General features: G+C 38.0%; 1 protein-coding gene across 3 annotated transcripts in view; it reads right to left on the bottom strand.

Annotated features, from left to right (window-relative positions):
• LOC131101547 (ephrin type-A receptor 7-like) overlaps positions 1-12,167 on the bottom strand; it is a 206,481-nt gene that overhangs the window by 66,176 nt on the left and 128,138 nt on the right. For all 3 annotated transcript variants that reach the window (XM_058046809.1, XM_058046810.1, XM_058046811.1), the window contains exons 4-5: positions 8,314-8,469; positions 394-723 (exon numbers count right to left, since the gene is read on the bottom strand). In XM_058046809.1, the coding sequence (XP_057902792.1) occupies positions 394-723; positions 8,314-8,469 (486 nt within the window). The remainder of the gene's footprint in view (positions 1-393; positions 724-8,313; positions 8,470-12,167) is intronic.

Below are 12,167 nucleotides of genomic sequence, written 5' to 3'. Positions count from 1 at the left end.
CTTCTGAAACCAAGCGTTTTGAGCCATCCCAAAATGTTTTCAGGATTCACTTCCAAATTCACAAAATCTCATTATCTGAAACTTTGGCATCAGCACAGCCAATTACAGGGCATATATAGACAAACAACCATTCACACTCACATTCATACCTATGGACAATTTGGAGTCACCAATTAACCTAGCATGTTTATGGAATGTGGGATGAAACCGGGGTACCCGGATTAAACCCACGCACCCACAAGAAGATGTCCGACGATATTGAACCCACGTCTTATGACAGTGTGGACAACATGCTAACCACTAGGCCACTTATACAAAATTTGTGTTGTATATTCTGTATAATTTAACCATAATTTAAAATGTATGTGTTTTTATATCAAAACCATGACTCACCAGGCAAGCTTGTGGACACGTTGACCTGGGTGTAGAACCTCTTGCTGGGCAGAAGCTCAGACACTCCATTCAGAGCCTCCACGGTGAACGTGTAGTTGGTATTGGGAAGGAGATTGACCACCGTCACAGTTCTCTCCGTCAGGCCCACCTGCTGAGGTACAAAGCCAATGCTCGCCCCGCAGGGCTCACACCGCCAGCTAGCGCACCGCCGGCAGCCCACGCTGTAGGTTAGATCCACTCTGCCTCCTGTATCGGATGGTGCGCTCCATTCCAAGATGAGAGTGGATTGCTTCAAGGTGTAGACTAAGTCCCGGGGCGGTGAGGGAGGACCTAAGAAACATTAAAAAAACGGTATTTAGAGCACTTTTAAGCCCTAAAAACAACCACAAGGGGGCAGAAGTGCATTTGTTAAGAGCTCAGCAGGGAAGGAGGAAGTCAGAGAGCGTGGAGGAGTGTAGCGTGCAGAAGGTTAAGCATTGTAGGGAAATGTTAACACATGCACATGTGCACAAACACACTAATTAATGGTGTTATATTTGAAAATAAAATGTTATTTTGATGTATGTGATTTTGTTTATGTTGTATAACCATATAGGGACGTCCGCCCTTCTGTGACATCACAAAGGTTCAATTTTACCACGCCTTTTGAAACCGAGCGTTTTGAGCCATCCCAATTTTTTTTCAGGATTCACTTTCAAATTTGCGAAATCTCATTATCTGAAACTTTGGCATCGTTTAACAGCAGGATACTACATTCGTACTACGTTTATAGGTAAGAAAAGCATAATAGATGCCATTTAAGACTTAATACAGTAAACCTCGGATATATCGGATTCAATTGTTCCCACTGGTTTTGTCCGATATAAGCGAAATCTGTTATAAGCGTATACCGGAAAATGTCCGTTTTACGCATATATCGGATTTATATCCGGTATATGCGTAAATCGGATTTTATCCGTTATAAAAAGGCACTTCCTTGACTATGTTTCCAATGTACCTGGACGCGCAGGCAACGCTGCAAACGCTGCAAATTACGTCGTATAGCGGCCTGTCACGATTCGGCGAATCGGAGTGCCACGATGCGGCCATCCGATATATGCGAGGGAAATTTAATGGAAATGCATTGGAACGGGACTGGAGATTTTGTCCGAAATAGGCGAAATCCGTTATGAAAAATCCAATATATGCAATGAATTTTTATTGGAAACGCATTACAGAAAAATGGGTTCTTTTTTATCTGTCCGTTGTGAGCGAATTTCCGATATATCCGAGTCCGATATATCCGAGGTTTACTGTACTAGACCATCTTATACTGAGTCAATAGGGTAATTTGTATATATTTTTATACAATACAGTAAATTCTTACAATTCTTACAATACTGTAAGAAATACAGTACAGTTTACAAAAAATAGTTGTATGTTTGGATATTTGAGATGTCACAAAGGCAAAAAATACTTTAGTTGGGAGCTGATATTTTCCTGAAACTTTTACTGCTGATTACTAAAGAACAGAAAAGGTAGAAACAAGATTGTCTGTGCTAAATGTTTATATAGCCAGAGAACACAATATTCTGTGTGCCTTGAAACATCAGTCAAAATCACCTAAAAACGGGCGCTACGGAAGGATATGCCTCTAAATGAATATCATATCAATTGAAAACGTGGACCCATCAGTAGTAGAAAGTCATTATCTTTCAGTCTTTTGGTCATTTCAAAGCCAGAGTGTATAAAACGACAATGACTGATGTATCTAATCCCTGCGGCGTCCTGACTGACCTGTGTCTTTTCTCCTAGTCCTTGCAGACAGAGAGCTCAATAGAGCTAAAGTCCATTAAAGCCCATGAATTTTATATGTCAGAGTGTGTGTGTGTGTGTCCAGCGCAATGAATAAGTAAAGGTGTTCTACCACGTGCGTGAGCAAACACGTCAACCACCACAGCTGTTCCCCCCCAATCGCCGACTCACATGGCGAAGAGAATTACATAAGACCGCAGGAGCATTTAGTGTGAACTCACATGCTTTTGATGTCAACCCAGCTGGGACTTTATTCATGTTTGCTTGGCCTTGCACACTTTTTTTTTTTTTTTTAAACTCGTCAAGTTTCTTCTTGTCTCTACTCTCAACTTCAAATCCTCTTTCCCCACTCATCTCTCGCCAATCTACTGCCCCTGTTCTACACTCCCCATCTGTCCCAAACATTCTTTTAATGTTGGTAATCCTATTAAAGCCTGCATTCAAAGAATAGTCTGCTGCAAAAGTAAGGCAAATTCAAACACAAAGCCTTGACTTCTGGGCGTGGCTTTTAGTCATTTACCATTTAAATCCATCGACAGGCTGCACTGATGGATTTCTCCAAGCTACAAGTTATGCATCACCTATTCAGGATCTTTGAAGTGTTTTTTTTTTTGGTAGTTTTAGGGTTTTTTTGTCCAGTTTTCGGTTCTTAAAAACAGCAGACTTCTAACATTGTGCCGCAAATTTTTTCCCATTTAAAAAATGTGGCATGGTTGAAAAAAGGTTGAAAAACACGAATAGAGAGGATCTTTGAAGTGTGTTTTTGGCAGTTTTAGGGTTTTTTTGGTGCAGTTTTCGGTTCTTAAAAACAGCAGACCTCTAATTTTGTGCCGCAAGATTTTTTCCATGTAAAAAACATGCCATGGCTGAAAAAGGTTGAAAAACACGATATAGAGGATCTTTGAAGTGTGTTTTTGGTAGTAGTTTTAAAAACAGCAGACCTCTAACGTTGTGACACAAAAATATGCCGTGGCTCAAAAAAGATTGAAAAACACTGATATAGACAATCTTTGATATGTGTTTTTGGCAGTTTTGGGGGGGGGGGGGGGGTTGTCCAGTTTTTGTTTCTTAAAAACAGCAGACCTCTAACGTTGTGATGCAAAAATGTGCCGTGGCTCAAAAAAGGTTGAAAAACACTGATATAGAGGATCTTTGAAGGCAGTTTTAGGGTTTTTTTCGTCCAGTTTTTGTTACTTAAAAACAGCAGACCTTTAACATTGTGCTGCAAATTTTTTCCAATGTAAAAAAACATGCTGTGGCTGAAAAAAGGTTGAAAAATACGATATAGAGGATCTTTGAAGTGTGTTTTTTGGTAGTTTTAGCGTTTTTTTTTTGGTCCAATTTTTGGTTCTTAAAAACAGCAGACCTCTAACGTTGTGACACAACAATGTGCCATGGCTCAAAAAAGGTTGACAAACACTGATATAGCGGATCTTTGTGTGATCAAGTGTGTTTTTGGCAGTTTTAGGGTTTTTTTTTTTGTCCAGTTTTCATTTCTTACATACAGCAGACCTCTAATGTGCTGCAAGATTTTTCCAATATAAAAAAACATGCCATGCCTCAAAAAAGGTTGAAAAAGTCTGTCTTAAAGGACCAACAACCAACCAACTATTGTCATTAGAGTCCATCACCATTGGATTTCGCATGGTATTTGTATTTACAGTTGATGTTAACATGGACACCTATGAAAATAGTATATTTAAATGGTCTTTTTGTATTTTGGACACACCTGATTCCATGCCTCCAGTTAGCATAACATGCATATTTTTGGGATATGGGTGGAAATCAGGGTACCAATTCCATTGACAATTGAATGTACGTCCACCATATAAGAACTCTACTGCACCATTTGGGTTGTGTCAAAAGTTATAATGTTTATATCTGAGCCAAACATTGCAAAATACTGTAATCATCCTGATTATGAAAATTTCTCTCAATGTAAACATAAACTCACCACCACGACAAGTAAATATACCAAAAAAAAAAAAAAGCACCGCTTCCCTTTTTACTGGCTTTCTCCATTCATCCATGCAGTGGATTAGCCAAATCTGGGAATGATCATAATTACCGAATCAATTGTGTAATTAATGTGGTCATTAGGCAGCTATAAACGTTATCGCACGCGGATCGCAGAGCTCAGCAATCAATATTGTAATTAAACCACACCATAAAAAGCTCGTATGACCACACACTCGTGCGACTGTGAAAGCGTACGTACATAATACGTACACACAGACCTAATGACCCCCGTGGTTTTAGTACCCCGAGTACTTCCAAGATATACAGCCCATTATTTTTTGCCATCTAATTACTAAGCTGTTCTCTATGCAGAAATCAATAAGGCTACCCTGTATGGTCTTTGTCCTGTTGGCCCGGGTAATGCATCTTTATTGGAGAATCCTGGTATTTGGTATGCACGATGTGTTGGAGAAAGAGGAAAAAAAAAAAACAGGCAGGAGATGAGGGATGAAATGATAATGTGCAGACAGTGGGGCTGAGATTGTAGCGTGTCGTGTGTGCTTGTTGCTTGAGGACAGAGGGATGCGATTTGAGTTTGACAGAAGGATGAAGAATAGCCTTGCGTTTGTGTGCACGTACAAAACGGATGAAAGAAGAGCCAAAAGAGGAAATGAGAAGAGACAAACAGGAGCTGTGAGTGGTGATCAGTTAAGGGGATTCTATTATTCTCATTTCACACTTGGAATTTTTACAGTCGCTGTATGGGATTCAACGTTCAACTCTCAGCCAAGACGTATAACACCATTGTTATTATAATTCTCTTACATGCAAATTCTAAACCTGCATATACTTTAAAACTTATTAAATATCAGATAATATTAGAGGCACATTCAATTACAATAGAATGACAATTGTTGAATACAATGGTGCCTTAAAAAGGAAAGAAAAATCTGGGTTGCTGGGTTGAGAGAGGGTGATATTTTAGCCCAATACACTGGGATATGTAATTATTAATACATATTAATATAATATAAATATTAATACACAAATCTATCCAAATATATATATTTTACCTCCCATGACCACATCACTGATAATTTATCAATCGTTATTAATGACCCGTTATTGATCATCATCAATCTTGATCAATTATTGATATAAATTTTCAATCGAATTTTGATAAAAAGGATTTCTAAAGGATTTCTAAAATATGACAAAAATTAAAAATTACAATAATCCCCTGTTAATTGATTCCAAATAAGTACATTTCTTATTTACACATGGAATATTTTCACCTGTTTACAACCTTCAAAATACATTAAAAAAATTTTAGAGCCTCTTGACTTTTGATCATCACCAATCTTGTCAATCATATCAATTATAGATATGAATTATCAATGCAACTTTGATTAAAATTGGATTTTCTAAAATATGACAAAAATTAAAAATACAATAATCACTTGTTAATTGATTCCAGATAAGTGAATTTCTTATTTACATATGGAATATTTTCACATTTTCACCTGTTTGCAACCTTCAAAATACATAAAAAAAATTTTTAGAGCCTCTTGAGCCTCTTTCGATCATTACCAATCATGTCAATCATATCAATTATTGATATGAATTATCAATGCAACTTTTATTAAAATTGGATTTTATAAAATCTGACAAAATTTTTTAATTTTCACCTGTTTACAACCTTCAAAATACATTTACAATTTTTTTTAGAGCCTCTTGACTTGAAATAGCACCCCTACAGTCATCATTACACTCATATTTCCTGATATAGTCAACATAATTTGGCAAAATAAGATATTTATGATATACATAAGACTTGTGCTTTGGACTTAGTATGTGAATTTTATTTATTTATTTTTATTTCGTTGTTTTGGGGGTTTGGGACCCCCAAAAGGGGGGAATATATATATTGTACACTGAATATGACTTTTCATATTCTAATGGAACTTCGGCCAACGTGATGTGGTTGTAAAAGAAGATACGTTTGGACATGTTTGGATTCCAAGATGTTCTGCTAACAAGTCAGAAGGCCTGGATTCTGGGAATCCACGCCGTTGCGATTGTTCATGGGGTCTATATAAGTGCTGTATTAAATAATCCTTTTCCTACAACTGCAGAGGTGGTTCGTGTTGCATTATTTGCCAACATGTGTTCCTGTAAATGTGTACTGGTGCTAAGGGAGCCGAGCGAGGAAGTGGACAGGAAGTGACATTCAGGGTTCAGCGTATTAGCTAGGTTTGTGTTAAGGTCGCAACGGTAGCCTGCGTAAGGAATTATCATGCCTGTTGAGAATTCCAACAGTATTCAAATCTGGTGCTTGTGTGTCTCAGTTAAAATTACAGTAACATGACCAGTATAGAATACTACAAATCTTATTATCATATCATATTTGCATTTTAGTTTATTTAGGCATTCTTATGGCATTAAAATGCTAAATTTAGGCCAAAATCCAAAGTAGCGAGGGATTACTGTATCCTAAAAGTCTGACGTGTCTTTAACGGCAGAAAAATACCTGCTTGCTAAAAAGGTTGCTTTTACTGACATTTAGCTCATTATTCGACAAATGTTCAATGAGGGGAAGAAAACATTATAGTTCTCCTTCTGGGAGTCGCGATGCATTCAGGTGGTCCATTGAGAAGCTATACTGTGTAATGGTTATAACAGCAAATGGATTTCAATTGGTTTAAGAGTCGTTGGACGTGGAGGAGATCTGGAAGGTTATGGATAAAGATGGCGAAAATGACTTAATGGACTTTTCCCATATATAATGTGAATCTAATGTTAAAAGAGATGAGCGATACAAGTGGATAAAAGGTTAATTGTTGGAAAAAAAAAAAAAAAAAAACGGTTCCGGTGGATGGAGATATACTATGAGGATAATATTAGTAGGGCTTTCAGGGTGAAGGCACAGGTTAAGGAAGGTTACAGTTACTTGGAAGTAAGACCCTGAAACACGGAATGTAATATTATATCCCCACCCAGGGGGGGTATTAAGTGCTAAATCGTATCAAATGAGGGCTGGGTTTATCTGATATCACATCCTTGATATCATTGTGCAGCTAAGTCTGCACAAAATGAAAAAAAAAATTGTTTTAATAAGCAAACAAGACGTTTGCATGGGTCACATATCTCGCATCTTATTCATAAAAAAGAGACTCTCCGCATCCTGTTTTTATCTCGCTATTGTGCTCTGCAATTTTTCTATGAAATTCAATAGCAGAAGAGGTACAAAAGGTGAAGGATGGGTGAAGGTTGGGGTGGAGAAATACAGATGAGATGTGAAATGAGGGGATGCGGAGGAGGCGCAGACTGGAGGATGAGGATAGATGTTGAAAAAAGGGTAGCCGGGTAGGAGGATGCAGGTCAGATCGACAGGTGATGGATAAAAGGCTGCAGGTAAAATACATGTGTAGTGATCCCTAAACATAAAGCGGGGAAAAATAGATAGAGTGGTATGAAAAAGTATCTGAACCTTTTGGAATTTCTCACATTTCTGCATTAAAATCACCATCAAACAGTGTTTGCTTTAACTAAAACCGCCCGAACATTTGTAGGTTTTCATATTTTAATGAGGATAGCATGCAAACAATGACAGAAGCGGGAGGAATAAATAACTGAACCATTTGCCTAAAGAGACTTAAAGAGCAACAATTTAAGTCAGGGGGTCGAGTGGTTAGCACACAGACCTCACAGCTAGGAGACCAGGGTTCAATTCCACCCTCGGCCATCTCTGTGTGGAGTTTGCATGTTCTCCACCGTGCATGCATGGGTTTTCTCCGGGTACTCCGGTTTCCTCCCACATTCCAAAAAACATGCTAGGTTAATTAGCGACTCCAAATTGTCCATAGGTATGAATGTGAGTGTGAATGGTTGTTTGTCTATACTCTGTGCCCTGTGATTGGCTGGCGACCAGTCCAGGGTGTACCCCGCCTCAGAAAATGAATGAATGAATGAATTTAAGTCAGGTGTGTGTCCAATCACTGATGAGTGTCTTAAAGCTGCCCCGCCCACGAAAAAAAAACACACACCTGGTAAAAATTGTCTTGATGAGAAGCATGGTCTGATGTACACCATACAGCTACTTTTTCATACCACTGTAGAACAACCAGGTGATAAACATGACTTGCGTATACAATAAAATCTCATTACGTGTGCACGGTGAGGAAGGCGAATCGAGGGGCGTCCTGAAGTGGTCCTCTTCGCACACGCACACGACTGAACCCTCCTCCTCGGCAACGCTGTTTGCAGGGCAGGGGAAGCACTCCTGCTGCCTGGAGGACATCTTGTATGATCCAGGGGGACACGCTGCAAGAAGCACACACACGGAAAACATGGTTTAAACTGAGACGTTTACACAGATGCCAAAAGACATATGTACATGTTTTTATGAACCCAATGACAAAGATGTACTAATACGTTTTTTTGAGGGAGAGGCAAAAAGAGGTGATGACCCAACTACAGACTAATATATGTAACTTTTAGGGAATTTGAAGGGAATTTTGGGGTATCAAAGTAGTTCAGAGGAGTATAAACGGAGTTGATCAATTTCTCTTGCTAGTATAGGGTCTCACAGAAAGTCAGACTTATCAAAACTCATTACAAAGATGCGTATTTTCCTTATTTGGGTATTAAAAAAATACTTGAACACTGCGAAGGGATCCACAACATAAGAGGCTGAAGAGCCACATGCAGCTCTGGAGCCGTGGGTTGCTGACCCCTGGTATAGTTGTTTACATATTTCAGCTGTCCGAAAAGCAAAACAAAATTAATTCAAAGTGAAAGCTATGCTTGAAATGTATCTTTTCACAAAAAACCTTTTGACCGTTTTTATTCAGGAACTGATATTTTCCTGAAACTTACCCATGTTCTACTGCTGATTACTAAAGAACAAAAAAACTTAATCACAAACTATTTTTTTCTGATGAATGATGAGAGTCTAATCTATCTTTTGATCGGTTCCTTATTTATATAGCCGCAGAAAACAATATTCTGCACGCCTTGAGGGATCGGTCAAAACTGCCTAAAATTGCAAAAAGCAAAACTAAATTAATTCAAAGTGAAAGTTATGCTTAAAATGTATCTTTTCACAAAAACCTTTTTACTGTTTTTATTCAGGAACTGATATTTTCCTAAAACTTACCTATGTTCTACTGCTGATTACTAAAGAACAAAAAAACTTAAAAACAAAATTTTTTTTCTGATGAAAGATGAGAGTCTAATCTATCTTTTGATCGGTTCCATATTTATATACCCGCAGAAAACAATATTCTACGCACCTTGAAAAATCTGTCAAAATTGCCCAAAATGGCCGGTACTGAAGGGGTTGTTTATAGTTCTATAGTGGAACCTCGGTGAGTGTAGCATGTTTTTCGGTTAACATAGACAATGTACACCAAAATTGTGTAGTACGGAAATGCTCAGTGAGCTTGAACGCATCATAGTAGCACACACAATTGGTTATTAGGAGGAAAAAAGTAGACAGAACTTATTCATCCTTATGTGCGAGTTCTATGAACAAATAAACCACACACACACATACTGTAATAAAGATTATTAAAGGATCCCCTGGGTATCTGTCTATAGTGTAACTCCAACCCACTATCCATTCCTGTACATATATAATATGTAAAATAACTTTTCCCACATACAGTGTTACTTTTGCTTATTCCCTTTATTTATTGAGAGAGAAAAATACGACTAAAAAGAGTGCATCCACAGAAAGAAAATACGGCCTAAATCCATCTGACAGAAACAACTCTCACATCAAGAGTGATCAGCGGTTTTCCAAAATGGCATCAAAGGCTGGAGAAAGGATGGAATCGGCTCAGAAAATTCCAAAATAAAATAAATAGAACAGACGCATGTGATAGCCTACAGTTTAAAAACTCCATTTTTTTTGGGGGGGGGTGTTGTTTTCAATAGTGAGACGTTTCAAGTATCCTCAAAACATTCTCAAGTGCTGACTGTTACACTTGACGGAGCGACTATAAAAGCTGAAAATATGGACAGGGAAGGAGGGGGGGTGATAAGCACTTGTGACCTTACGTGCAAGCAACAGAAGCTTAATGAAGCTCAATGCACGTGTGACAACATGGATCACATAAACACACAGAATAAAAAAGTACATAGTGTATTTTCCACTCCCTCGCCATGCGGTTTCATTTTCTTGTTGCGACGCCAGCGGAGCAGGTGATAATGGGTGTGAAATCAGGATGGCAGCTACTGCTCAATACTCTGATCTCTGTTCTGAGACTCCATTATAAACAGTTGGCATGCTTTAGCAGATTTTCTTCTTTGCATTCGGTCTCTTTTCACGTTTCACCATCTCCTGTCGGAAACACATTACCTCCCACAGGCTTCCTTTTCCGTGGGTTACCTTCCGGCCTTGGAGTGGTTTGAATATATAATATGATGTTCAGGCTGTCAACATGTGGAGATGAAATAGATTACCATATTTTTTGGACAATGGTTTAATGGTTTTATTTCATTTGAACATGCATCAGATTACATCAGATTACAATTGAATGCATCACATAATCAGTTCACAGTTCCACATGTCCAAAAGGAGTAGGAAGAAGCAAAGCTTATTAAATCCTACCCCTCCATCTGGTACTTTTACAATCAATAACTGTTACATTTGTTCACTTCCTGTTTTCCTAATATAGTTTAAGTTGTTTTTTTTTGGTCTGTGTTTTTTTTTGTTTTTTTGTTTTATTTTTTTTAAATATATATATATATATATATATATATATATATATATATATATATATATATTTTTTTTTTTACTACTACTTTTTTAAATTTATTTTTATTTGTATTCCGGTTTCCTCCCACATTCCAAAAACATGCTAGGTTAATTGGTAATGGTAATGGTTTAATTTCATTTGAACATGCATCAGATTACAATTGAATTCATCACATAATCAGTTCCCAGTTCCACATGTCCAAAAGGAGTAGGAAGAAGCAAAGCTTATTAAATCCTACCCCTCCATCTGGTACTTTTACAATCAGTTTCATTTGTTCACTTCCTGCTTCCCATAATACAGTTTAGGTTTTTTTTTTTTAATAATGTACCTTGTACCTTGAAGTACATTATGTGTACCATGGTAAGTGTCAATATGGTGATATATATAGCACATCATGACTGGTTCAAGACTCTTCATCCTTGTATTTAGCAAACATCAACTGCTTGTATTGTTTCTTGAATTGGCTCATCGTTGTGCATTGTTTGAGGTCCTTACTCATGAAGAAGAAAAAAACAAATTTGTGCCCACAAATTTTCTTACAATGCGTAACCTTCTGCACGCTACACTCCTCCTGCTTTTCATGTGTGATTCTTTCATTGAAATGACTCTGCTAAGCTTAAGCTCTGAAGTGAAATCCATAAGTGGAGAGTTGCATCATTACCTCGTTTTGCCTTTTGTGCCAAAAAAAATGAATATATGGCCATAAAAAGAGCAACTGTTTACCTTTCACTGAATAATTGTCACAGCGGTTACAGTCTTTCACTTCCCTAAATCTAACTTCCTCCACAAAAGACCACAGACTGCATGCTGTGTACATTAAATAGCACCTGTCCAAAGCTATCCTGCAGGCTATGAACTCTTATGAGCAGTAAAATATTATGGTGGGCTTATGGGATCAACACAAATCCTGCTTGTACCATCAAAACTAGTCACCGACTGCTACTCAACGGCTTCTGGAGCATGACTCCAGCGGCACATTTGCTATCAAACAATTGGAAATTTGACAGTTTGACTCCGGATGCAGCTTAAAGCCGTGCTGAGGTATCCTGGAGCAAGAAAATAAAAACCTCCTGTTTTACTTTCCCGCCGTGGCAGCATTGTTTAATGGATGACTAAGGCAACACTGTAAAAAAGAGCTCAAGTGCATTGAAGGTTAAAAAAGGAGCGGTGTGCAATGAAAGCAAGACAAGCTATGACGACAGCGTCGCACCAGCTGATGTATTAGCAACATAGAGGAGACGTAAGACAGTAAGAGGA

This window comes from Doryrhamphus excisus, chromosome 14 (genome assembly GCF_030265055.1).
Source record: "Doryrhamphus excisus isolate RoL2022-K1 chromosome 14, RoL_Dexc_1.0, whole genome shotgun sequence".
Lineage (NCBI taxonomy): Eukaryota > Metazoa > Chordata > Actinopteri > Syngnathiformes > Syngnathidae > Doryrhamphus > Doryrhamphus excisus.
The sequence above is the reverse complement of the archived record's forward strand: the minus strand, read 5'-3'. Positions and strand labels throughout refer to the sequence as shown.